The 27,981-nt window shown below is 42.6% G+C and overlaps 1 protein-coding gene across 2 annotated transcripts; it reads right to left on the bottom strand.

The window, feature by feature from the left end:
- Positions 1–67: 67 nt before the first annotated feature.
- Positions 68–26,969, bottom strand: LOC143121797 (complement C4-B-like). 2 transcript variants are annotated; one of them, XM_076282394.1, is made up of 37 exons: positions 26,790–26,969; positions 26,643–26,713; positions 26,453–26,538; positions 26,184–26,266; positions 25,958–26,045; positions 25,759–25,864; positions 24,154–24,280; positions 23,867–23,982; positions 23,318–23,497; positions 22,995–23,177; positions 22,204–22,392; positions 21,913–22,059; positions 21,362–21,506; positions 21,184–21,255; positions 20,838–21,029; positions 20,588–20,702; positions 20,366–20,436; positions 20,144–20,283; positions 18,657–18,860; positions 18,064–18,115; positions 17,902–17,982; positions 16,831–17,034; positions 16,397–16,472; positions 16,102–16,258; positions 15,762–15,866; positions 15,325–15,493; positions 14,314–14,510; positions 13,933–14,088; positions 13,615–13,674; positions 13,411–13,504; positions 6,754–6,925; positions 2,617–2,704; positions 2,390–2,464; positions 1,859–1,961; positions 1,638–1,727; positions 1,454–1,546; positions 68–1,356 (listed from the first exon to the last, which is right to left on the bottom strand). In XM_076282394.1, the coding sequence occupies exons 1-37, from the start codon at positions 26,920–26,922 to the stop codon at positions 1,304–1,306; spliced, it is 4,473 nt and encodes a 1,490-aa protein (XP_076138509.1). In that variant the 5' UTR covers positions 26,923–26,969; the 3' UTR covers positions 68–1,303. The 2 variants fall into 2 exon arrangements, with proteins under 2 accessions (XP_076138509.1, XP_076138510.1); XM_076282395.1 differs by having other exon boundaries at positions 2,390–2,461.
- Between the last annotated feature and the right edge of the window lie 1,012 nt (positions 26,970–27,981).

The following is a 27,981-nucleotide window of genomic DNA, read 5'->3' as shown; positions in this document are numbered from 1 at the left end:
TAAGTCTTGTCTTCTATATGGTTCATCACTTATGGTTTATTTGTTAAGATCTACAGATTGTCCAACATATTGACAAAAAAAACATTTATTTTAGCTCAGCAGTTTGTTTTACAGTGACAGTACAGAGGCATGTATCATTGGCAAAAACATCCAGACTGTTGGGCTTGTCATAAATATGTACATACTGAATACCGATACAATAACTCACTCAAGCGACAAATGTATTCAACTCAGTCAAATAAACAAGTAGAAAATATGAGCATGGGCCCAGGGAGAGCTGTCAAATGGGAAGGCAATAATAGACAACATTAATATAACATTATAGGAAACAAAATAAATCATATTACAAGTTGCATAGCAGTAAAACACAACATTATGTTGTGACATTAGAGGAAACAAAATAAAAAAGGTAATGGGAGGAATTGGATGACAAATGCCACTCAAAGCCTTCGAAGTTTCGAAGGCAACGGTTAATCTATTAGTCTGCATTTCACAAATTACATGATCGACTACTATCATACATCTTACATAACAGATACCTCTATAATCTGATTTTATTAATAAAATAAATAAATACCCAGGTCAACAATTTAATAAGGACAATATCTGCTATTGTTATCACACAAGTTGCTGATGACAGCAAATGCATCAATGAGCAATTGATGGTTGCTACTGTTCCCTGTAACCTACTAGACCAACCCCAACCAGTGTAGTCAAGCCAACATGTTTAATCAACATATATTTAAATTAACTCTGAAAAGCAATGTAACGAGGCTATGCTTACAAGACCACTCTGGCATGCCTAAAAACTGGAACACATACCTACACCTTAATTAGACACGTGATTTCCGTGGTAGGCCTATAGGGTATTATTAGATAAAACACTTTTGGAATGTAACTGTGCTCCCCATAGATATATAATAAAGGCTAGATGTCTCATCCGCGCTGCTGGCCAATGGAGGTCGACGTCAGCACATCTTTAGGAAACAAGCACTGGCACTGGAGTAGCCCATTGACTCAGATGTGACGTGATCAGGTAAGAGGTTTGGAACAAAAACGGCAATGCTGCTTTGCAATTGTTGGACTTTTATTTTGACAAGTTGTTGTCGTTCTGTCTTCCACATTCATGAAAGGTTTGGTATGAATGTTGAGTCATGTCTCATGAAACAGTCATGAATGCTTTGTGTGCAGTTTATGACAGCTGCTATGAATGTGTTATGAACTCACCCGTCAAGTAAAGTGTTACCGATGTTCCCATACTTGAAAACTTGCCTGTTTGAAGAACTTTGATAACTTCTGTAGTTTAATAATTGAAGATGCCATCATCTGTTGAGTTGACCACCTCCACAATGTAAACTACCAGAAATAATTAGACCAGGTTACGTCCCAATTTTTTGACCGACCAGACAATATCTGTGATCAGAGAATCAAATCACTCCTTCAAGAGACTCACCAAAATCAACAATGGGCATGTAACAGGCAAAGTCAGTGCGTGTGTTTGACTGCATGTTTCCACTGAACGTCACTTTAGATGTAGGACAGGAACCTGTGACCACAGAGCATAGGGTTGTAGTAATATCTAAATTTGCAGCAACGCATACGTTTATGGTTTAACTGATACCTCAGGTGCCACCTACCCTCTGCACAAGTGCAGACATCTCCATTACACAGCTTGGAAACCATAGTACTTGTGTGGGGTGCACTGTAGAAAACTCCACATTTCTTAGCTGGAAAATAACAGCAATCAATCACAAAAGGGAACTGTTGACATCAAATAATACAAATGTGGGAATGAGTGAGTAATTTAATCCTATTTAAAGGACTTATTTCCAGAGTGATGAGAGACAGATGTTTTTACTTGGAGTATAGTAGTCGTAGATTACAGCAACAGCTGGCTGGACTAGTCCAATAGGTACAATTTGTTCCGCTATGAACTGCAGACACTCCGTGGTGTTTGTTATCTGATGTAAAAACCAGTCATTAGAGCAGCACTCTTTTAAAATCAATCAGGAAAGTGAGCAAATAATCAGACACAAGATATATAAGTAAAATTATATATACTCTTTTGATCCCTTGAGGGAAATTTGGTCTCTGCGTTCATCCCAATCCTGAATTAGTGAAACACACTCAGCACACAGTGAACACACAATGAGGTGAAGCACACACTAATCCCGGCCCAGTAAGCTGCCTGCAACAACAGCGGCACTCGGGGAGCAGTGAGGGTTTAGGTGCCTTGTTTAAGGGCACTTCAGCCGTGCTTACTGGTCAGGGTTCGAACAGGCAACCCTCCGGTTACAAGTCCGAAGCGCTAACCAGTAGGCCACAGCTGCCAATGATATTGAGATCATTGGATAACAGCAGAGAATGTAAGCATGTGAGTAGAACTCACCTGATTGAAGTAGAGGTACACTCTGTTGGATCCTAAGTCATAGTGGTCGATGTACTTCTCTGTGCCCTTTACCTTCTAGAGGAGAATGTACACTAGGCTGTGATAACATTCATGTGATACAATTAAACATTCAAACTGTAATAGTGGAATTCTCTAAACCTGAGAGTGATTGGTCTTTAAAGTCAGTGTGGAAATATGGTGTCTAGGACAGTGCAGTCAAAATGTACCTCCTCAAGGTCCTTAACATTTACGATAAGTCCACTCAGCAGAGAGATGTCCACGATGACCATCCCTTTAGAGGCCCCATTCTGCATCCTAGAGCATGAATGTTTGTGCAAGAGTCGTTTACTTTTTTGAAAAAATAAAACTCTTCAATCTGATATAGAGGCAAGATGTTACATTAATAAACAGGATTAGATGTTAAAATCCCTTGTGCCAAAATCCAAGGTAAAAACACATTCAGAAGCCCCTGCTCAAGTTTAACTTTAAAAAGCACACTACCCACAAATCCACCAACAAATGGTCACAAACACAAGACAAATGGCCCATCCAACAGCAGTATATAGTATGGATGTCATTGGGGTTATCAAGTGGGCACCCTCATTCACCGATGTTTCGTTAAGTTAGGCCCACGACACCTCATGAAGGCTTAACAGTGAAACCAGCGTCCTGGAGACACTCCCCTCCATGCTGCCACCATATTACCACAATGAAATATCCAATACCCAAAATACTCTTAACCAGCCCAGGCATGGTCAAGGTTGGCTAGGTTGGTCCGTCCCGTTGATGTGGACTGAACCATAACCATAAAAACCCTGGCCAACCAACCATCAACCTAGGCACAGCCCATCACGAACACAAAACAAATTAGCCAGTTAGCTTAGCCAGTTAGCTTAGGCCCCATCACAAACACAAAACAAATTAGCCAGTTAGCTTATGCCCCATGTTGCCACCAGATTACCACAATAAACAAATACCCTTAACCAACCTAGGCATGGTCTAGGTTGGCTAGGTTGGTCCGTCCCGTTGATGCGGACTGAACCATAACCATAAAAAACCTTAGCCAACCACCATCAACCTAGGCACAGTCCATAACAAACACAAAACAAATGAGCCAGTTAGCTAGCTTGCGCCCCAGGGTAACTTCTCCTTATCCACAACCATTCGCTTGCCTGTTCTGCTGCTAAGGACATGTTACTAACCACCTGCCTTGGACTTCGACCACAAATGCCCAATTCAGACAGGAAGCCAATAGGCCTATATCACGGCAGCCCACGGGCAGCTGAAGTAGGGCTGTTCAATTTCCTGTTGGCAGGCAAACCACAGGTGTTCCTAAAAACATTAACGAGGCCTCTGGTTGAAGTAACTGTGGCCGAATCTGACACTTAATTAGAAACACCTGTGCTCACACAGGAACAGGACTGTTCACTTCCTACTTTGGCTGCCGTGATAAAGGCCTATAGCAGATCTGGCCACACACCCACGTGCACCGATTTCAATAGGGCTTAATCGTGCACTCCAACTTCGCTTGGCTGCCTCCTCTGCTATTTCAGTGTATTTCGCTCTCTTCAGCTCATTGGCCTCTTCCACTCCGTCTTCCCAAGGAACAGTGAGTTCAATGAAGTAAACTATCTTCTCTGAATCCGACCATAGAATTACGTCGGGTCGTAGTTTAGTACTCACTATATGTGGAGGTACCGCCATCTGCTGGCCAAGATCAACCTTCATTTCCCAGCCCGCCCCATTTTTCAACTGGCCGGTTTTACACCTGGCCTTCGCGGAACAAGGTTTATCCCCCTGACGTACAAAATTAATTTGCCTTACCCCTTTACTAGCTGCTAATGAATTGACTTCTCTCCTTTTATCCTCTATTGCCGCTGCCACACATTTCAATACCTGGTTATGACGCCACGTATACCGCCCCTGGGTGAGACTTACCTTGCACCCTGATGGTGGAGACTGCCCACACACGAGCAAAGTATGCATTTATCATCCTCACCAAACCATTGACTTAAATTCTTGGGAGATGGGAGCACATCATATGTAGCACCTAACATAAATCTGATCCTACCAGCTTCCATGCCCCATAGATCTTTCCATTTAATCCGTCTTTTTTCCACCCCTTCCCAGTTCACCCACTGCCCTTGTTTTGCCTGCGGCACTGCCTTAGTACATCTTACAGCCTCCTCCTGTCTATGCATTTCCTCCACCAGCATTTACCTCTTTTCTCCTGCAGAAGCCTTACTCCACAAGGGTTTACTTACGCCCACCCCTAGACACCCCCGCCCGTGCTGCACATGGCCCATTATATCCCTATGCTTCAATGCTGATTGAGCTTGCTTAACTGCCTGTTCTGGGTTCCACTTCCTCCCTGCATTAACTGTGGGTGCAACTTTCCTCACCACTGGGTCCTTGGACTGAGTAAGAGTCATTTCCAATCTAGCCTTAGCACACTTAAATTCCTCTGTCAGACTACATATTGGCAACTCTACAATGCCCTCCCCTTACAAGGCTACACTGCTTAAGCAGCGTGGGACTCCGAGCCATTTTCTGACAAAGGAGTTGATCATTTTTTCCAACCTCTCTACCTTTGACAGAGGAACTTCATAAACTGTCAATGGCCACATTAGCCGAGGCAATAAACCAAACTGCAAACACCACAGCTTGAGCTTACCTGGCAGCCCTGACTTGTCAATTTTTGCAATACCTTGCCTAGTGACCTGTCTCAAGTCTTCAACCTGTGATTTATCACTAAGGCTTGCATCATACCACCTTCCCAGACTCTTCACTGGTTTCTCCAGAACTGTGGGAATCACCTCTTTATTTATAGCAAACTTCTTTTCTATTACCTTCCCTTTAACAATTGAGTGACTCCTAGACTTACTTGGCTTCACCTTCATTCTGGCCCATTGCAGATTACTATTTAACTTATCCAGCAGCCTGTTGGTGCATGGAACGGTTGACATCAAGGTTGTCATGTTGTCAATGAAAGCCCTAATCGGGGGGAGGCGGGGCCCTCCCTGCAACTTCTCCCCACCCACTACCCATTTTGAGGCCCTAATGATGACCTCCATTGCCATTGTAAAAGCAAGTGGGGAGATGGTACATCCCGCCATGATTCCTATCTCAAGTTGCCACCCTGTGGTGTAATCAGCTGTAGTAAATCATAATTGAATGTCCAGAAAGTATGCTTTTACTAGGCTTTTAATGCTACCTGGGATTCTGAAATAATCAAAGGCCTCCCACAACAGACTATGCGGCACTGACCCAAAAGCATTAGCCAAATCCAAGAACACAACGTGCAGGTCTCTCTTCTCACGCTTTGCTAATTGAATTTGGTGCCAAATCATGCTGGTATGCTCTAAGCACCCGGAGAAGCCAGGAATTCCAGCTTTTTGCACCGTGGTATCAATTAGTTTATTCCTTTCGAGGTAATTTGTCAGTCTCCGTGCCACCACACTGAAGAAAACCTTCCCTTCAACATGCAGTAGACTAATTGGCCTAAATTAATTAATCTCCACTGCGTCCTTTTCTTTGGGAATAAATATTCCCCCAGCCCTCCGCCAAGCCTTGGGAATACTCTGTATTTTCCAAACTATCTTCATTAATTGCCATAGAAATCTTAAAACATCTGGTGCACTCTTATACAACCGGTAGGGCACTCCATTAGGTCCCGGGGTTGAAGAGGCCCTTGCACGTTTTATTACTTCTTGCACCTCGTTCCACCTTGGTGGACTATCGTCGCATTGGCTACTTAATTCACCAATAGGTGGGATATCAGCAGGAAGTACCATCTCTCTGAACCTCTCCCTATCTTTGTGCACTCCCTCTAAATACTCCTCAAGCTTCTGCTTAGGTTCCAAAAGACTACCACTCTTCTGCATTACAAATAAAGACTTAACAAACTTAAATGGGTCTTTATAGAATGCTAGTCGAGCTTGTGATTTCTTCTTCCTATTTTTCCTAATATTTTCATCTCTTTTTAGCACTGCCAACCGCTCCCTCACATCTGCCTGTAGACAGTCAATACCTTCCTTCTCATCATCTGTAGCTTTTCTCCACTGCTTCTTAAGCTGCCTCCTCTCCTTGATAAGTGTATCTATCTCCTGCTGGCGCCTAGATTTGACTACCTCATGTTGCCGTATACTCTTTGTGGAAGTGGCAGCAACTTTGGTCACAAGTCACTGATGTTTACATTGTTTAGTGAGATATTTCAATATTCCACATATTTAATATATTACATACAGTACATATGTGATCCATTTTGTGATACACTTCAATGTTCAGTCTGTACTAATCAGATGAGATGAATAGAGTTGTGTAGAGGTTCATTTTTGGATGATGACATGTTCGTCTTTGCTCACCCATAACATACTGTGTAGGTCAAAGACTTCTCCTTCTTCTCCTGTGCAGGGGCCTGTCTCTTCCTACGGGTGCGCAGGTCAAACCAGTCCATCCGGCTCATTGGGTCATCCTTCTGTGGTTCCTCATCCTCATAGTTCTCATAATCATACAAGTTGTCATCATCTTTGTTTGCTGTGAATAAAAGAATAACTAGTTACTTTTTTTACCAAGAAAACCCAAAACTGGCAATGGCTAACGATGATATTACTATAGTTACTGATGCTTTTATTGTACAGTAGAGAGAGTGATAGGTATGGACAAGGCCGTAGCCAGGATTTTTCAAATACCGAGGTCAGGGGCGTCGCTAGAAATTTTGGGCACTTTTCACAATATTTTTTTTTTTAGATGCACCTGTATATCTGAGCCTTTTCCCAAATTGGCTTTGGATATTTATACTGGACCCTGCTCCATCTGTTATCAAGAATGAGCTGCTTCTCCTAATCAGTGTAGCAAATGTTGCATAATTTGCAGGGTCATAGGCTGCAGATCTTGTAGGCTACCTTCACACAGTGAGTGTCACATCTTGACTCTCACTTGGGGGGGCCCTTCACCTATCATTTCCCTCTTCTCCTCTTTCCTCTCAACTGCCTGATTTCTATCCCCTGTCTCCTGTGTTGGATTTCTTAAAACAACAAGTCTCTAAATCAGGGGTCTCAAACTCAAATGAGCTGGGGGCCACTTCTGCCAACGTCATCTGATTGGAGGGCCGGCTATTTCTGAAAATGCAATGTTCTATTCTTTTAAACCTGGCAAACTAGGCGTCAGGGTTAAGAAAGCAATACCCATTGGATTTTTATATCAAAATTTCAAAAGGCCATGGCTTGAAAGTGGTCAGAGATAAAGTCCTACTGTAAATGTAAAAATCTTTGAGTATAAACAAAAGTTTATGAAGGGGGGTAAATGTACTAATCACTGGATGGCAAGCACCTCAAATTATGCACATTTCAGTAAATACTGGATGAACATATTTGAGCAGGTTTAATTTCCTTTTTTTCATATTACCCACATAACAAATTAACAGGAAAACACCTAAGATGTATACCAACACCTAAGATGTGTATATGGTTTAGTGATGTATTACTAAACCACAAGGCCTACAATAAAGTATTCTGGTCAAATCAGTTCCTATCGCAATCTGAGTACCCAGAAGTTCGCATCATATTGCGGGTGACTTTGTAGTTCTTTAGAGCCCTGTTTCTACAAGCCCTGCTGTCTGTACCACGTCCATTACGGACACTTTCATCACGATTACCACTGCAACCTCCAAGCTATGTTGGGCAGAGGGTCGAAATAAGCATGGTATGCTTAGTGGACACCGTCGTATACACGCAAAGACGCACCTCCATTCACAGATGACTATCACTGTCAATAGACAATCGATCATAATCTCCAAAAGGATATTCTCCTTCAGAATCAGAATAGGTGAATAACATAGCCTACCTAAGACTTCATCACACGTGAACGTTTTTCAACATTAGCTGTAGGCCTATTTCTGCTTCAATTTGTGCAAAACTATGGCCTCCATCGCTTCCGCGTCATTACAAATGCACGTCTTTGTGTTTCTCGCGTGTAATACAAGTAGGCCTATTTCCTGAAAACTTTGCGCAGCGATTTTGGGTTTGAATCAAGCTCTGGATGTCTAGCACATAGTGGAGCAGAGTAGGCTACAAATTAGATTTGTCACCGTACTTGGATCTATTGTCTACTTTAATCAGTATCGTTGTTTGTCGCATTTCAAAATAGCCTCAAGGGCCGGATTACATTATTATTTTGACATAGGCCTACGTCGCGGGCCGGAATTGGCCCGCGGTCCGGGTGTTTGAGACCCCTGCTCTAAATTACTGAACAATAATTAATATAATTTGACAATAAGTAGCCTAATATTTGTGGCATGAGATAATATCCTTCACAACATTATCCATCCTATATAACATTGATATAGCTTCGTTTTCAATGCAGGTTAGCTAACTGCATCTCCACTGAATTTCAACATACATTTTCATTATTTAGCATCTCATTGGTAGCCCTAGGCCTACATTTCTCACCTTCCCTCCTTCTCTGTCTGCTCTTCTGCTGGCTTTCCAAATGTTAACTTTGTGACAGCCTTTGTTCAGGTCAGGTGAATTGAGATTAGCCTACTGCAGAAATTAACAAGACGTCAAGTTTATTTTGAAATTTATTTTTAAACTATGTGAGCTGCGTTGCGTTCGTTAATTAGTTTAGGACACAGTCCTCGACTCTACTTTCGTTTGGGAGCGTACCTATGTTCCCCGGGTCCTATGTTCCCCGCTATTTGTATGGGACCGGGGAACATAGGACCCTTTTTGTAGAAAAGGGTCCTATGTTCCCCGCCTTGTATCTGACCACGGAAATTGCATGGGATATGCTTGCGAGTGCACATTTCGTGCACAAACGGTAGCAAAGTGTATTTTTCTGTCATGTTGCTTGCCGTAGCACACCAGGTAGACCTACACATACGCGCACGGTGCAATATTGACACAAGCCAGAAGGGCGATTTTCCTAACATCCACGTTGAGTATAGCGGAGTAAAAGAATAGATGAAGAACATTTTTTATAACATAGGCCTACAATGGTTTTACTTGTGTAGTGCTTCTTTACTAAATATAACGAGTTCAAAGTTAACATTCTAGGTAACTTCGCATTGTCCGCTTCAGCACTAAATTGAGGACAGCAACACACACGAGCTGCACTTCTCACAGAAGAAACGCGTTACAACTAGGCCTACATGCCTTTTTAAGTTGATATTTAATTGGTTTGTTTTGTTCATTTTTCCGTTCGCTGGCACGCTGCAGGGGGGACTGCGCGTTGCTCCGAAGCCCCTTTGGTCTGACTCGTCAATAATCCAAAAATGTCCCTTTGGGTCTACAGCCCAGTATAGTTTGATATCTCTTTGTTCCATTAAAATTAATCCCATTCTTCCGACAGCTCAACCAAAGGCTATTTTAGATCACCTCCTTCACCTCTTGTACAGTAAGAATCAACAATGACATGCCAAGTGCAAAGACAATGACAAGCTTGGGACTGAAGCCATGCAGACTCGGCTAAACCAGTGTTTCTCAAGCTTTTTTTCTGGGGACCCACTTTTTAAAAATGACAGACTATCGCGACCCAACTCGTGACTGTGGTAGTTAACAAACTAAATCAGTGGTTCTCAAACTTTTTCATTCCCCACTTTGAGGGGGCATTCTCGAGCCCCACCTGTCCCTCATTGCTCTAAGAAAGTGGTAGGTCAAGCTTAAAATTGTCAAATTTATTGAAATAATGACAAGTTCTAAATATATCCTCTTCAACAGAGTTAAAATCAGCTGGTGCTGCAGATAGAATAATAAATAAATACATAACACACATATTTCTGTTTTCCAGCAACATATTAGGAAGCATAGGCCATTATACAGCATTGTACAATATATTCAATGAAATGCCAACATGCTGCATTAAATGGATCCATAATCAAGTCATACTGAGCACTGCTGGTTGGGAAATATTTTTGAAATAAACTTTGCAGGGATGTGATGTAGGCCTACTGTTTAATACATGGGATCACAAGAGTGCCTCCCAATCAGACGTTTCAGCGATTTCGCTCAGAAATCTCAAAGGCATAATACTGTAACGTCGGCGCAAAAAGACAGTGTTCGCGTTCTCCCGCGCAGGGGATCCTGGGATACGAGAGCGAACATTTGGGGGGTTTATGTCGTTATTCTCCTTAGTTTTGTGTGTAATGTTAGCGTCTTTATTGTAACATGTTTCCCTTTTAGTTCTCCCTCGTGTGTGATCCTTTTTGTGTGGGAGGCTGCGTCCTCCCCTGTTTGTGTAGTGTGTGTGCGTGCTTGACCTGCCCTGTTTGCATTGTGTTCTGTGTCTTGGTCTATCTGTGTCCCGGCTCTCGTTCCCAGTGAATAAACCTTTTGATTGGACAACTGTGTGGTTTGTTATCAAATCGTTACATTGGTGTCAGAAGCGACTTTCGAACATGGATGCCTCCAACGCTGGACTGAGTGGCGGAACTGCCCCTGCCCCGGGAGTCTACGTGAGTGCAGGCGACCTGACCCCGGGGTGGGGGCCGATCGAGCTCCCGCCAGCCCTTTTAAGGGCTCCGAAGGCTCGCACGAAGGCTCGGCGAGGAAGGGAGAGGAGGAGGAGGGGCGGCATCATCAAAGCCTGGCTCCGCGCGGCAGACGAAGCGCCGGGAGAGCTCTGTTCGGAGGAGGAGGGCCGTCGACTCGAGCCGCGGGAGGAGGAAGTGTGCGGGTTCCTCGGAGAAGACTGGAGCCTGCTGGTGGCGGAGAGCGCGCCAGGGGCGAGCGAGGAAGAGAGCGGCGGCGAGAGCGGGAACAAGAGTGAGAGCGGCGCGGAGGACGGGCCACCAGAATTGCTAGTCGAAGTGGGGCCGGAAAGGCTGCCCCCGCCGGGGGAGAGACAGCGAGAGCTGGCGGCTCACTTCCGGCCCTCCTCGACGGGCCGACTGTGGGTCCCGAAGAGGAGCCCGTTTGTCGCGGGGGAGATGGAAGTGGCGAGGAGGATGGGGAGCCTGGGCGGCCGCGCCTGCTTCGCGCCATTTTGGAGCCACGAGGGGTGCGAGGACTTTTGGGTAGGGGAGAGGGTGGGGGCCCTCTAGTGTGTGACTGTTTTCGTGTGTGGTTTTAACTTTTGGGTGCGTGTGAGGGGCACCGTGCTGTGCTAGGCGCTAGTTCTAGTTGGCCTGTTGGCCGGCGCCTTTAAAAAAAAAAAAAAAAAAAAGTTCGTTGTGTGGAGTTTGATAGCATGGCCATCTCGGGGGGTCAAGCCTTCGTCGCGACCACGACGGAGTGGAGCGGGCCGGGAGCAGAGCAGGACAACGGAGCGAGGCAGCAACGGTTGTCCGGCTGCAGCGGAACCGGAGCCTGTCTGTCCTGGTCGGTGAATCAACGGAGCGGAGCGACGGAGGTGCAGCGACAGTTGACCCGTGAGTTCCGGTGCTTGGTACAGTGTCGACGGTTGTAAGGCCACCTAGGGCCCCGTCTGGAGAGGAGGAGTGCCGTGGTGACACGCCGCGGAAAGGGCAGCCTGAGGGCGGCTGCTGAGAGGGAGCTGGTGACGAGCGGGTCGGCCACGTGGCTGCTAGCACGCCCGTACTGGATTGCTAGCAGCGTGGCGCCCGTTGAGTGAGCTCCTGCGGCGTGCACCCCACGTGAGTTGGCGGTACTGTCGCACTGAACTGAGTGGCGGGCGACGCGCGCCGACGTTAGCATGTGGCTACCTCGTGGGCATTGCCGAGGACGGCAATGGCTTGTTGGGGGAGCTGTGTAACGTCGGCGCAAAAAGACAGTGTTCGCGTTCTCCCGCGCAGGGGATCCTGGGATACGAGAGCGAACATTTGGGGGGTTTATGTCGTTATTCTCCTTAGTTTTGTGTGTAATGTTAGCGTCTTTATTGTAACATGTTTTTCCCTTTTAGTTCTCCCTCGTGTGTGATCCTTTTTGTGTGGGAGGCTGCGTCCTCCCCTGTTTGTGTAGTGTGTGTGCGTGCTTGACCTGCCCTGTTTGCATTGTGTTCTGTGTCTTGGTCTATCTGTGTCCCGGCTCTCGTTCCCAGTGAATAAACCTTTTGATTGGACAACTGTGTGGTTTGTTATCAAATCGTTACAATACTGTCGCGATCGAGGCGCCTGTCCCATACTCAAGTTTTTTTGGTGAATGCAATAATCTTATTTGCTAGGTGAGGTAGGTGCTTGTCTTTGCCTTGTAACTGGACATTTAACTCAAATGTATCGCTAAGATAGGCCAGCTTCGTCAAGAAATGTGCATTAGTGAACGTGCTTGCAGATCCAAACATGCGCTGTTCCTCCAAGAAGAGGCGACTCGGAGCTCAAACACGCGCGACAGCACTTTACCTCGGGAAAGCCACCTTGCCTCGCTGTGAAACAATACAGCCTTTTGGTCAGCTACCATCTCTTCGCAAAGTGTGGAGAATAGACGCGCTTTTAAGGGCCGGGTTTTGATGAAATTCACCACTCTCACGCCACTGTCTTTTCAAGCAGCTACTGTTACAATTAAATAAAAAAATAAACGTGACTATATCACACTGGGCTCCGCACTGCGCCTCTGTGCAAAGAACTTCAGTTCGCGGCGCCCATCCTTCCCTCATCACAAACAAAGTGTGGGCACGGAGCAACAACAACCCGCGCCTTGCCGTGCGGCTGCAGTCTTGGAAGCAGCGTCCTATGTTCCCCGGTAGCGGGGAACATAGGACCCGGGGAACATAGGGATGACCCCCTTTCGTTTTGATATGTAGGCTCACGTGACGGTCCGTTGATGCAAAGATAATTGTCTCGTCGGCTAGGCCTATTTGTAGCCTACTTAATAAATGAAACGAAACGTAAAGAAAAAAATACCGAGGACATGACCTCGGTGTCCTCTATGGTAGCTACGGCCATGGGTATGGATTTCTCGATAATTAAGTAATTTTGACATCTCTCTCCCCTCCCTCCCGGTTTGTCTCTGTGTGTGTGTGTGAGAGAGAGAGAGAGAGAGAGAGAGAGAGAGGGAGTGTGTGTTACAGTAGTGCACTGAGAAATCCTATATGAAATTCTATTTGAATCTGTAAAGCCCTTTGCTTACGTTCATATTCCACTTCCCTTTCAACCGTGACATTCAGGAAAAATTCATCACAGGCTGAGTCAGGCCTTTTCAGGCTCCTGTATTTCTGCAAAACCTGTTGCATAAAAAGGGGCACACCAGTCAAAGTCCAAAAGCACATAACTAAATGATCCATCTGAGAAAGAGCAATTATTGTTATTTTTTTTTGCCCAAATATGTATATACCGACAAAGTGCCGTCTCCTTCTCCTTCAATGCGAACAGAGACTTTTCCCCCTTTCTTGATCTGAGGTAACACAAACATGGCGTCATTTAGGATATGGAAACGGTCTGTAAAACATCTACTGTAGGAATCACACCCGTTAGGTACAATACCTGCATATGCATTTCATACTATCAACATTTATTTTTTTGCTGTATGAAATGATTCCTAATTACATATGTTAACACAGCACTGTAAAACTATTTAATTACACAATTGTACTAGTGATAAAATACTTGTGTGTAAGACTACTGTTACTGGACTAATGAATGTCACCTTTACCTTGATGTCTGGCTGGGTGAGAGCATTACGTTTCGTCAATCTCACCACATCCTTTCGGCCATCTTGAAAACACATCTCCACAGTGAGGTCCAGGCCGTTCACATCATTGTTCTGCTCGCTGAATGTGGCAAGGGCCTCCAGGGCAACAACTGTATCCTTCAGACAGTTAAGAATCCAGATAAGCTGAATTTGGACTCATCAGTGTGTAAATATCCAACAACTGCTGGCCTTGATACATTTTGGGTACAAGCTTATTTTTTTGCTTGGGCTTTTTAATGCCATGAGGCGTTGGTTGCTGGCATCATACCTGGCTGCCAGGTGAGTTGAGGTACTCGGTCCTGAAAGTTTATGATTTGAGGACCTCACTGCCCTGAGACTTACCTGGGTGGAGCGGAATCCGCCCCCAAACTTGCGCTGTTCCGTTATCCATGGCGCAATTTTCCTGGCATACAGAGTGTCCTTCACTGCCAGGGTCTGTAGCAGGGCGTACGCTGTGGTATACAAAGACAGCGGGTCTGCTCGTGCCTTGACGTCAGGGCTCTGGGCCGTTTTTGGTCCCCAGAAACACATATTTTTAGCTTCAAGCACAAGAATGGTGAAAATATTAAAAGTGACTTGAATGTTTCAATGTAAATATAAAGATACCCAGGCACAGGGCAAGCAAAGAGCATTGATGGTGATTTAGAGACAGTTTAATTTGGCCTCATGTAATACATTGTATACAGCCACAACATTGATATAATGTGTTACGACTCCCTTGTGCCCCCTACAGGTATTCTCTTGTCAGTGCATGACTGGGCCTGATTAGGCTAATTGTATAATTGAAGCCACCTACATTGGGGTGTGGATATAATTGGGAGTTCCTGGCTTCCTCTTTAGGCACTTCTCTTCATTCTTGCAGGCACCTTTCTCCAATCTGGCAGGCACTTATTTTGACTCCTTCTCGCACTGACACATTGTTTTCTTTCTCCCTCTCTCTCCCCTTATCTCTCTATCTTTTTTAATGTTAGATTTGGGGGAGACGCTTTCATTGCACCACACAGGCATGCCGCTACATACACTCACTTTTCTCTAGACATTTAGTAGCTTTATCTTTTTTCTGTCTTTTTCAATAAATCTAAATTTTGCTTTAAAATGTGTTGTCATGTACTTTTTTTCTGTTGCGCTGTGGAACGAGTTATAAGGACTATGGTAACATTTGTACTATTTAAAGTCATCAGTGCAGTGCTCTCTAAGTGAGCGATATGATCCTCTAGTGGTATCACAGAATTCCATCTCTGTTTGTGATCCATGTTCTGTTTCGATATAATCCATTGAATATAAATTTTACACACCAAGAACTGAAAGCAGTGTGTCTTATAAGATGTCCTAAAACACAAAGGCTGGACTTACTTGTATCGCAGATGGCCAGGCCTCTAAGCTTCTTCTGTGCTTGAGCTGCTGCTGAGCTCTGATGCTGGGTCAGTGAGAGGGCATAGGCTGTGATGGCTACAGAATAAGGGTCCTCTAGGGAGTTCAACTGCTGCTCCAGGTAGCTCTGCGCACTCTCCATGGCCATTCTCTGAGGTGGATTGTTTAAAAAAAAAACTCATTATAGATCATTTTTATTTTAAAGACGTTCAGTTTGTGATGTGCTATTCAAGAGTTAAGGCCAACGGCCACTGGTGGCGTCTGACGCACATCAAGTGACGCCAAAGTTCCGAACTCCATTACTTTAGACGGCAACGTTTTAAAACATGTTCTATCTCTTGAGCAAATTCGTAGATGCGAATGCCGTTGCCTAGTGGCCGTTGGCCTTTATACGACTTATTTTGAAAGTAATGGATTACCACTTGTGTAGACTCAAAAGTGTCAAAGACAGGCAGAGCCTGGTGCATCGCTATGAGAACATAAGCAGTGAGTGCCGCATCTCCAGATGATTTCCCAACTCCACCCTACAGTGCGAGTGAAAGAAGTGTCAATAAAACATAGTGTCCAAAAGTGTCCTAAGACATTGAAATGACATTACAGTATATTCAGGGGATACATATGTTATAAAAACAGTGAAGTTTTTGGTGTTTATTTTCTCTTAATAATAATTATTGTATTAAATGTTTGTAATACTATAAGTAATTATAGTGTCATACTATTTTTATAGTGCTATTGTAGGGCTTTGCCAGTCAGTAATACCTGTATACTTCTGCCATTAGAGGGACTGATGCCCTGGAAAGAGCCTCCTTGAGTCTGTTTGGAGATGATGTAGGTTATGGACTTCGTTATGTAGGAATCCTCAATGGGAATGACGACTCTGGCTTTAGTGAGTTCTTTGGTAACAAATGCTGTAATCCTTTTGAAAAATATCAATTTCATAGTTATAACAAACACATCACAAAATGGAGATATCAAGCCTGAGCACAATACTTGGACATGAGGAACAAGAAAAATATTATAAAGAGAAAAGGAGTTGAAAACAGAGCAAAGTCACCAGATAATGCTTGGGGATGAAGAGAAAGTCCCGTAAGAACCATCTGCTTTCATGTATGTCAAGACTTTGCTGTAACCTGCCAAAATAAAAGTGACATTAATAGAATGTGAATCAAACAGGCTTGTGATGGGTTGTGTTGCATTCAATTGCATTGCATTGGGCTTCTTAGGGCTTTAATCAGACAGGGGCGCGTTTCCCAAAACCACAGTTGCTAACTAATTTAGCAACTTTGTTGGTTGCAATGCAATTTCCCATTACCAACCAACTAAGTTGCTAACAGGTCGCCCCTGTACAGTAGAGAGAGTGACAGGAGGCGAACGGGAGAGAGAGATGGCTTGGGACCGGGAAATGACCCGGGTTGGACTCAACCCATGGGCACGTGGACCCTAATATGGTATGAGCGCTGTAGCCAGTTGCGCCACTCCCCAGCTCACCACTCTTGATCATGGACAGGGCTTCATCTCTGAGGTCAGCTCTCAGGTTGAGCCACTGGTCAGTGGCGTCCAGGTACTTCATGGCGTTGACAGCAGGGGACATCTTTGTCATGGTCTGCTCTGCACAGCCCGTCGGCAGAATAATCATCTTCTTGATGCCCTCCAGGTTCAGACAGTTACCCGCAGACTCTCCCATCACACCCCCTGGAAGAGTACCATACACAGAGCTCTTTCACACCGTTTCAATCCTGCTCAACATTTCAATTTACATTTACATTTATTCATTTAGCAGTTCGCTTTAATCCAGCTGCTGTGACTTACATATTATATTACAAATTATATTACAAGGGCTATTGTCCCCAGAGCAACTCGGGGTTAAAGGTGCTCTAAGCGATGCTGGGTAACGTTACTTCTGTTGACATTCAAACAAAACAGAGAGCTAGCTCGCTACTTCCTCCCCCTCCCTCCCGTGCAATAGAAACTCTCCTAAACGAGCATCTCGTCTGTGATTTGCTGGAACAGTTTGTTATGTTTTTATGGGCTAGGTTTGCCCAGGTTGTTTTTGTTGCCATTTTTGGAGCCTGGGCTGTCCACAGAGATCACATTGTTTTTACAGTGTATTCAAGACACAGGCAGCTAGCGGATGGTGAGGTGATGTTTGCTGTAAGTGACAAAAAAATGTTTTAGCCTAAAAAATGCATGGCATCGCTTAGAGCACATTTAAGTGCTCAAGAGCACAACGGTGGAGGCCAGGAATTGACCCCACAATTTGTCTGGCTACTACATGCTAGCCCAGCTCCTTAACCACTACGCTACCACCACCCCAATTTATGAATACCATCTCCTTAGTCAATTTCTATTCTATTTCTATTCTGCTTCACAGCACTTCTCACACATGTAAGATTTAATGATAGTGTTTGTTCTAGTGCATGCACTTGTTGCACACTGATTTCTGCCTGAAGGGTTAAACAACAAACATTTGTACCCTAAAGATTAACACTGTATTGACAGTACAGTTATAAGCAAGACTCCAGCTGTTTTATTTCCTATGTTCCTAAATCCCCTTCTCACCTTTGAAGCTCATGTAGGTCTCTGGTTCATCTCCCGGCACCATGTCCGAGGGTGTTGGGATGTCAAAGTCCAGCTTGTCAGCTAGATAGACATGAATGGATGTTACAGTGCAGCTTTACACTCTCCCACAACTGTGTTTTAGTCAATGGGGGCTAGTATTACCTTTACTGTTGATGATGTGCTGATGATAAACAGAGACTAGCTCCCCTTCTCCCTGCACAAAAAATATCATATTATTATTATTATTATTATTATTATTATTATTAATAATACAATGTACACTACCAGTCAAAAGTTTGGAGACACCTAGACATTTTCATTCCACTCCATCATAGACAGAATACCTGCTGAGATCATTTGCATTGTTTTTTTGAATCAGGGAAGCAGTTTTCAGATTACATTATGTGCTTACATAATGGCAAAAGGGTTCACGACTGTTGTAGAAAGAAATGACTGATCTTTAATGTAATATCTACATTGCCCATTATCAGCAACCATTCATCCAATGTTGCAAAGGCACATTCTGTTACTAATCTGATATCATTTTTAAAAAGACTAACTGAGAAAACATTGGAGAACCCTTTTGCAATTATGTAAGCATATAATGTAATCTGAAAACTGCTGCCCTGAGTAAAAAAGCAATGCAAATGAGTATTCTGTCTATAATGGAGTGGAATGGAAGTGTCTCCAGACTTTTGACTGGTAGTGTATAAATATAGGATATATGAAGGTGCAGAAGTGACCACACATTGTACCTCAACTCTGAGCTCCTTCTGTATTTTATCAGCTACATTGCTTGAACTGTTGGCCAGAATGGTGATGGGAAATGTGCCCTTTTCGAGGGGCACCACGGTGAAATACACGGAAGACGCCGAGTTGGCAGAGACTGTGATGCTCTGTTTGGCTCTGTCTCCCCCCGCAGTACACAAGCCCTCAGAGGGCAGCATCTCCACAGTCACCTGGAATGTTGTGAATGGTTATATGTACTTAACACATCCGCATCACACCCAAGACCACTAAATATACAGTAGTAGATAGTAGTAGACAGATATAGTGAACCAACCAAGATACACGTCATGGACATTGGCCAGGACAAGATGGAAAACATTTGGCGGTCTGGTGTGAATTAGACACAGCATATGTGATTGGATCTGGTAAAGTACACTCGAGCTTACACTTTATGGGCTGTATTTTGGGCACCAGCGCATGACGTAAAACTCGTTATTCACCCGCGGAAAGTTTAATTTGGTATTTTGCACGTTTATTTTTTAAGCATTGCGCCCAGGGGTGTGGCAATTAACAACCTAGGGAGGGGCCTGGCGCGTTGTCTAAAAATCGCTATCATACACCACCTAAACCTGGTCAGAAGTCACTGGCGAGTTGTTCATATGCTATTTGAAGAGCGCATGTCAACAGTCATATTGGCAGGTGCACGCACCATCCTTCTATCATTCATGAACGCACAACATGCCACGTCCATGCAAAGCTGTCATAATATACTGTACATCTCATAATGAGTAGTTATTCACCATCATTTGCAAATTGGTAATGACGGTTAAAAGTGATTAGGGGAGAGGCGACAGACATATATGGAGCACAGCTGAAGACGCACTGTCACGAGATATAAGCAACTCCTCTGCAGGATAAATGTTGTTTTATTCAGTCATTTGAGCAATATTAGGGTAAGTGTTGCTTTTTCCAGCCTATGTTTTCGGTGGTAACCCATTGTCAGTCAATAGTGAAAGTAACTGCATATAACTGTCTTGTCATTGACTGACTCCTTGGTGAAGTTAGTTTCACTTTGCCAATGAGTTCAAATAATAGACGAGTGCAAATGCGTGAAGGCTATGCTAGGTTTTAGTAAAGCATGGTTTAAGAATGAATATTCCATACGGTCTCGCAAGCAGCCTCCTTCAAATGCGCAGTTGAATGCCAAAATACCGATGCATTTATTTGACATATCGCGCATTGCGCCGTTAAAGGGAATGACAGATGTCATTCTCATTGGTTTAAAATGATGTTACGCCCCAAACACACCCATATGACTGATCAAAAAAACCTAGGAACACCTTGTTGCGCCATGCGCTCCACGTTTGATAACGAAACCCCTCCTAATGTGAACTGGAATTCCTACTAAATTTGAATAGACTTTTGACGAGTGACGATGCACTTTAGAATGTCATGATAGGGCCCTAAGAGTAATTAAGAGTCATTTAGAATCATTTACATTGACTGACACTACCTTCAACTCTGTGTCCTTGTAATTGAACACCACAGCTTTCAACTCCAGCTGCTCATTCTTTTTCACTGAGTATGGCAACTTCACAGACACAAAAAAGTCCTGGAACACCCTCAGTTGTTTGGGCTCTGCAACACAAAAGCCTGAAGGACCAGACACATGTTTACACTACTGCAGGGCGTAATTGTGGTCATGCCGTTATACAAGTAAAGAGAGAGCACTTGCCTTTGCTTGGAGAGATCCCCACTGCTTGGATTTCCCAGGTTGTGATAGAATCGGGAGTTGGTACAGAGTGCCTTTGGTACACAATAATGGCCAACATTATTTATTTCATTTTTTAACAGAGAAACATGGAGTAGCAATAGGCATGTTGTTCTATCTAGATGCAAAAAAATGCATGGAAAAAGGAACACTTTCTCTCTTGTGTCAGTTCTGAGTGGGTTTTACCTGAGCTGACCGCTCTCATCTGTCTCCATCAGCTGCCACATCCAAGACTCTGGAAAATAGCTCCTCAGGTGCACATCTGTCCCATCGATGGCTTCATCTACCTCATTACTTTGGGCTGTGTGAGAGGAAAATGACAATAGTCAAAGCTAACCTTCCTCTCTTCAAAGATTTGATTTAACCCACCATTTAGCTCGAGGGATGGCATAAAAGCAATATGTATCAGTGTAACCCACAGAATAGTTGTACTAACTTCTTGCAAGGCTGTATTTTCGCGTTGCCTTTCGCATCTCAGTAGCCGTTTTACAGCATTGAAGAAACACATCTCTGCACTTTTTGGACTTGCCAGCAGTCCTTCTAAACCTCTGTTCACAGGTGAGTCCCATCCGGTTATACCGGACTCCATCAGCACAGCACGGCTGGACGTCTTCCCCGTACTTCATGACTGAGGACAGGATTCAAGGTTGAGTTTACATTAAATATTTTTGTATAAAACAGTTCTGATGAGTTTGTAATAAATATGAGACATTTCATCTCTACCTATCAATATACAGTATAGTAACATATTGTATCTAACAGTATTGTCAATAATAACTCACCAACAGAAGAGAAGTCAATAACTTTGTTTGCTCTTTTGGACCGTTTATTTTCAGGGGAGCAAGAGTGACCTACTGTACAGTGACCAAAGGGAATATAATTACATATTGGCAAATATCTCATCTCTAGACAATGAGAGAATGGCTGGAATACAATTTTATAAACTGTTTAAACACCTACTTTGCCTGACATAGTCTTTTGCCTCATACTGTGACATATCACAGTTGCATATCCAAATGAGGCCCGCATCCCAAAAAACAGACAAATGATTCTTCCCTTCTCCAACAGAGCAGGCCAGATCATAGGAGTTCATGTAATCAAACATCTACCCATGCACAGACAGATGAACAAGTACAAATACATTGTATTAAAGAAACATGTAGATATTTTTATCTTAAAATATCAGCTTCAAATTAATTTTGATGCTACTGATATATAGTAGGTCATTGCCATTGCGTGCCTGGAATGCCTAGTATTGCACTAGCCTAATGTGACCCTAACATGACCCTAGCCTAACATGACCCTCTTAATCACCTTTTGACACACTGGGTAGCCATTTAGCTTTTCTAAAACAAAAAGTGACGCTAAAGGTGTACCCGTCAGTAAAAAAATGACACCAAAGGGTTAATATGAGTTCTTTCATCGTGTTGTTTTAAGAATTAGGCCTACATGAGGCACAAACATGGCTGCTGAATTGAAAAACAGATTAGATTTGTTAAGAGTGTTTTCACCTTCTGTGTGGTCAACTTGTTCTGTTTGTTTAGGATGTACACAGCTGAGTCCACAGCCACCAGTGCAACTTTACTGCGGCTGTCTGCTTTCACCTCCACATTCACAATCTCTGCAGGCTTGTGGTCTTTCAATGGACTGATCTCAATCTATGGACACATGATGCAAAAGTGGTGATCGTCTCCCAAATATTGTTTCACTTTGGTTAAAAGGCCTTAGCCAAACATAATGCAATGTAATGTCTCCCATATAAACATTCTGAAACTATTTGATATTATAAAAAATAAAGTCACCTTCCCCTTGCAGATATCCATGACATCCACCCAGACTGAGTCTGCCACTATTTTCGAGCCTCTGAAGTAGTACGCGAGCAGACGGAAAGAGGGCGCCATGTCAGTGCTGTACTGGAGGGTGATTTCTGTGAGTTCACTTGAAGTTGTTTGAACACTCTTTGTCTGTAAGGTTTTACCTTTACTCAGGACCTGTAGAGGGAATAAGGGAGTGTTTGGCTTGTTCAGACGTACTCAACAGTTCACTTAGGCCTATAAGTACAATTCATTTAATGTCAAAGAAGCATTGTAGAGTGTCTAAAACTAGCAAGCTAACTAAAACTGTTGGGAGAGTGACATGATCGTGATGTTAACATGATCGCAATGCAACATGATCCTATGCTAATAGCTAACAGCCAACAGTATGCAAAGATGAAAGATAGCTAATTTGTTGACAAATGTACAGTATTTCATACCTTAGGCTACATCTTATATTCATTTTACAGTCTGCTGTAAAAGCTACATTTGCATTGTATTAACACAAGGTTTCAGAGTTTCCTAGGAATAAACTACTCAGTAAAGAACACCATGGCCAGTTGACAATGTTTATCTATTTCACTGGAGGCTAAGATGCTAAATTAATCCGAGAATGTCTAGTGTCTAGTGTTTCAAATTAGCTTGCCATTTAAGATATCTTGTTTCCTCTATATGGTCACGTCATGTAAGACCAAGTAAAATGTAAAAAAAAAACAAAAAAAAAAACATGTGAGACAGGTGAGAGATTAGAGGGAAAAGTGGAAGCATATGCCAGTTACCATGTAGTAGATGTGGGAGGGCCGGGTCGTGCCAGCTGGAGAGATGTCTCTGAAGCGAGCTGTTAGCTCCTGGTCTGGCGCAAGAACACAGTGCTCCATCTCAATGCTGAGATAATCCTGTGTGTCTTCGACTGCTGTCACCATCATTTGTCCAGAGGGTGTGTTCTCTCCTTCAGCAGATAGCTAAGAGGAACGAATGGTCAGAGTGACTCATATAGGCTTGAAAACATTACAAGTGTTGAGCATTCTTTCCTTTGCTTTAAGTTAAATAAATATAAGAAGGCTATGGCACTGTTAACCTCTTCCTTTAGACTGTCTGTTACCTTGATATGTAGGGATGTAGCTTGTTTGGGGACTTCAAAAGGAATATCAGTCATTCCCTCTTTAGTCGCTACAACCTCTTTATTAATGATGTTTTCTGTCTGGTCAGTTAATTTCACAGTAATGGCAGCATTTAGCTTCACGTTTGGGATGCGGGTGCCATCAGGATAGGTGGCTGTGGCCTGGAAAAACAAGGATAGATTATGCAGTTGCATTGTGGCTTTGCTAATCCTAAAAGCACTTGGTTCTGTAGTAGGGTACTGCAATCAGTTTACATTCCAAAAGAACAGTAGGGTTTGATATTGTGTAAATGTAATAACAGTCCTTCCCTGATTGGTTGATAGCCTTTGTTCGATAGCCTTTGCTAAGACTACATGGAGGGGGGTGCATAAATGCCCATGTAATGGGGGTGCGCTGGTGGTGTGCCTTTAGATGATTGTTTTAGTTGATAACGTAACCACAGAAATTCATGTTTTTGTGTTCTTTAATGTAGTCTTCATAAACTACACATTTTTTTGTGTACCAGAGAGCTTAAAGTAAGGATAGCATACCAAAATCGAAAACTTGCTGCCAGGGGAAAAGTACTTTTTGGTCTTGGACATGTCAATCATATAGGGTGATGTCACTATTTTCACAGAACTGGTTTCTGCCTCTTCAAAGTCTCCACCTTCAAAAAACAGAATTTACTAAACCTATGCCAGGCCTGTGCATTCTCACACATAACAATGAACCATACTCTTTAGTCAGCATATTAATTTGATTACACCGTATGATAGTATACACATATTTTTCTCAGCATTACGTGGATTTCTGTGAGAGTCTTTGTAGCGTGACTTACTGGCCTTCTCCAAAGCGGTTACAGCCACATTAAGACTGCAGCCTTCTGGGTCTGTGATATTTGTTTCTTTTACTTTTTCTTGAAAATGTTCAGTAAGAAGTTTGACACTTGCACGGCCATCCATAATCTGAAGTTTAAGAGAGAAAACAATAACTGTAAAAATGTATTAAATGTCTGCACACATGCTTAATATTTCGGTAACACTTTACGGTAAGGGTACATGAATTATCATGAATTCATGCATGAATTAATTCATGATTTACGTATTACTTCATTCCTTAATATCTCATGAATCATCAGGAATTTACATGAGTAAATTCTGATTTGAGCACAATTTGTGCAGTTCTCTAAACACATGCCATTGTTCACACTTTAGTTGAGTTGCCACAAACATGATGAACTCATAAGTAATTAACCTGACATACATGTAATCATGATGATCATGCTTGAGAAATCATAAATCATAATGATGGACCCACCGTACCTAATGCTTTAGTTGATGTGTTGTTCATGCATGAGGTCATTAATGAGAGACTATGAACTCATGTAAATTCCTGATGATTCATAAGATATAAATGAATGAAGTCATGCATAAATCATTAATTATTTTATGCATGAATTCATGATAATTCATGTACCCTTACCGTAAAGTGTTATCAATATTTCTTACACAGACAAAGAACTCAATATAAAAAAAGCTTTGATAGACATTAAGCTATTATGATTTGATGAAAAACAAATATAACTCAATATATTCATGTTGAATGTTGATAAAGAAAATAAGCTTCACAGTCATAACATTACAGCCTATTATTACTTTTTACAACCAACCTACTAGTTCAATCTAACCTATCGTTAAATATAGCTGCAAGCAGCAATGAGGGGGCCAAGCAGTTCATCAGGAGTTGGGATTGAGATTGGGATTAGATTCGATTCGATTCGATTGGACTAGACTGGACTGGACTGAACTGGACCGGACTAGACTGGATTGGATTGGTTTTGATACGTGAAAGCCTCGCCGAGATATGAGTTCACTTCCTGTTTGGCGGGCAAATTCAATTGGTCGTGACGGGCAAACGCTTTTGAATATCAATATGCAACAAATACTGTAACTTTGAGGCATGGTCTGAAGATCATCTGTGCCAAGTTTCGTGAAAATTTGATGAAATTTGTGACCTGTGAAAAAAGTGTTTTTGATGAAATCCAATATGGAGGAAGATCCAACATGGCGAATATTGATGTCATGGGGTGTGTTGAGTTCGGCCTCATCCAAGGATTCCAACTATATCTTGATGTTCAAAATCGGACATGAATGCAATGTCAACTTTGACCCATTGGTGGCGCTAGACTGCCTGTAGTTCAGATCTGAAACTTAGTGAAATTAATTATGGGACTGTCCCGAATCAATGTGCCAAATTTTACAACTTTTTACAGTCCGGTTCTATGGCCTGCCATAGACTTCCAGAGGAGAAGAATAATAAGAAAAGGTACAAACACTAATGGTGCATTGCAGCTTCGATGCTTGGCCCCCAATAATAAGAAAAGGTAGAATCACTAATGGTGCCTCGCAGCTGTGCTGCTTGGCCCCCAGTAAGTCATACAGACCGGTGTCTGGATCTCAAGACCAGGTAGATAGATTCTATTCATTTTCTGGTCAATGATCCTAAATCGGATGTAAGCGACACCATCAACAGCTTTCCCATAGGTATACCTAGAGACAACATACATTAGGCCTTACTAATTTGTCATAGCTAAATGAAAAATGTACGAATCCGGTTTGGTAGTTTTGAATCAATTTAAAAACCTTGCAGAAACAGAGAACTGGAAGCTTTCTTCTCCCAGTGTGTAGTATGGTTTTACTGCTTCAATCTTCACCTCATATGTTGGCAGCACTGGAAATTAAGAATTTAGGAGGATACTTAACATAATAAAGGAATGCACACTAATTTTATACACAAAAACATATTGTAGCAAATGGGTGATAATTAGTTGACATTTGTGAAAACAGAAATGTAGTCATAATTTCTCACCATATTCCTTCACCTCAAACTCAACTGTGGTATTTGATTCAGGTGCACCAGAAAAATATGCTTCTATTTTCCAGTGTCCAGCTCTGAAACATGTAGAAATGTCAGGTTCATGAAATAAAAGCATATACGAGAGTTCATAGACAAAACGTTGGTATGCAACATGATTGCGCAAAAGAAAAAACAAACAAAGAAACACATAAATGTTTATGTTGTTGTTGTTGTTGTTGTTGTTGTTGTTGTTGCTCTTCTTGCTGTTACGGCTAACTTACGGTTCAGTGTCAGGGATGTTGACAATCTGCTGAGTGATTTCATTAGATTTTAATAAAGTGCCATGGACTACCAAGCCTTTGGAGTTCTATGGAGGGATACATAAAAATAAATAAAATGTAATCAAAATATGATCAAAAGTGTACGTTTTCCTCTTGTGTGAGGTGAGATACGAACATGTCTCATACTTACGAATATTTTAAGGTTGATCAGTTCATCTTTCGGAAGCATGTACTGGTCTAATGTGAAGATCCTGTATTTGACTGGGATATATCACAACAAAATTAATTAATTCATCATATCCCAATATCAAAAAAGATTTAATTTCAACCATCTTACCAGTCTCTCCAGGAGTGTAGATTGGCTTGTCAGTCTGAATGAAAATGTAACCCCTTTTGGTTGACATATGGATGTTGACCATTTGTGGTTTATCAAAAAACTTTGGGGAATCGGCATACAATTGGATATACATCTTTTTCACATACTGTTGATCTTGGGCCTGTTTGAATAGTTCAGTGTCCACCTAAACACAGATAAGAAATAAATAAATAAATAAATAAATAAATAAATATCATTAATGAATTATGATTGATCATCATCATCATCATCATCATCATCATCAGTCTCTTAGTAATCAGCGCTGAGCTTCCACTGAACTTAACTTTAGTTTGACCACGGCTTGAAATCTGTTATCTTCACTGAGAGTTATGCGTTCTGTTGATGTGAGAATGTTGTGTGTTATTGGGTGTCTTATATAGAGATCAACATCCACAGGTTCAGTTGCTCCATGAATCTGCATGCTCACTGTCTCCTCTGATCCAAGATGAATAATGTTGGGAGCAGTAATGAGCCACCTGATGTGCACACACACACACACACACACACACACACACGCAACACACACAAAAACACACACACACACACACACATATACACATGCACACACACACGCATACACACACACACACACACAGAGAGAGAGAGAGAGAGAGAGAGAGAGAGAGAAATTAAGCATTACCCAAAATATATGTATTCACACAGACATCAAGCAAGACCAAAACAATGCTCATGCACACAACCACCATAAGCTTTCAAATCAGGCACAACTCACAGGCATACAGCAAAGAGCAAAGAAAACCAAAACAAACACACAAATAAAATGTATGCCCCATAGAATGTACATATGCATCCACCCCTCCACACATATAGAAACACACACACTTACGGCATACAAAATACGATGCACACTAACAATCACAACTGTAAACAAAGCTTTCCACAGCACCTCAGCTCCCACTGACCGACTCACCTGGGAGGCTGGGCGTCCAGCGCAGTGACCACACAGCAGAGGATCAGGAGTGTGATCGCCATCTTGCTACCAGAGTGGCTTGTGAGCTAGTCGAGTTTGCCTTTATCCCTCTGCTCAACAGCTCTTATGCAACTTCTTACATTTATTTATTTATTAATTTATTTTGTTCAACTGACACCAGAAACAATCCAGGGGACAGTATTAAATGGGAAAAGTCAACAT

The sequence above is a fragment of the Alosa pseudoharengus genome, unplaced genomic scaffold (genome assembly GCF_046254945.1).
Source record: "Alosa pseudoharengus isolate Yale_2024_CS ecotype anadromous, Long Island Sound unplaced genomic scaffold, YU_APseudo_1.1 YU_APseudo_1.1_scf_13, whole genome shotgun sequence".
NCBI classification, from domain to species: domain Eukaryota; kingdom Metazoa; phylum Chordata; class Actinopteri; order Clupeiformes; family Clupeidae; genus Alosa; species Alosa pseudoharengus.
This window is presented reverse-complemented; position numbering and strand designations above follow the sequence as displayed.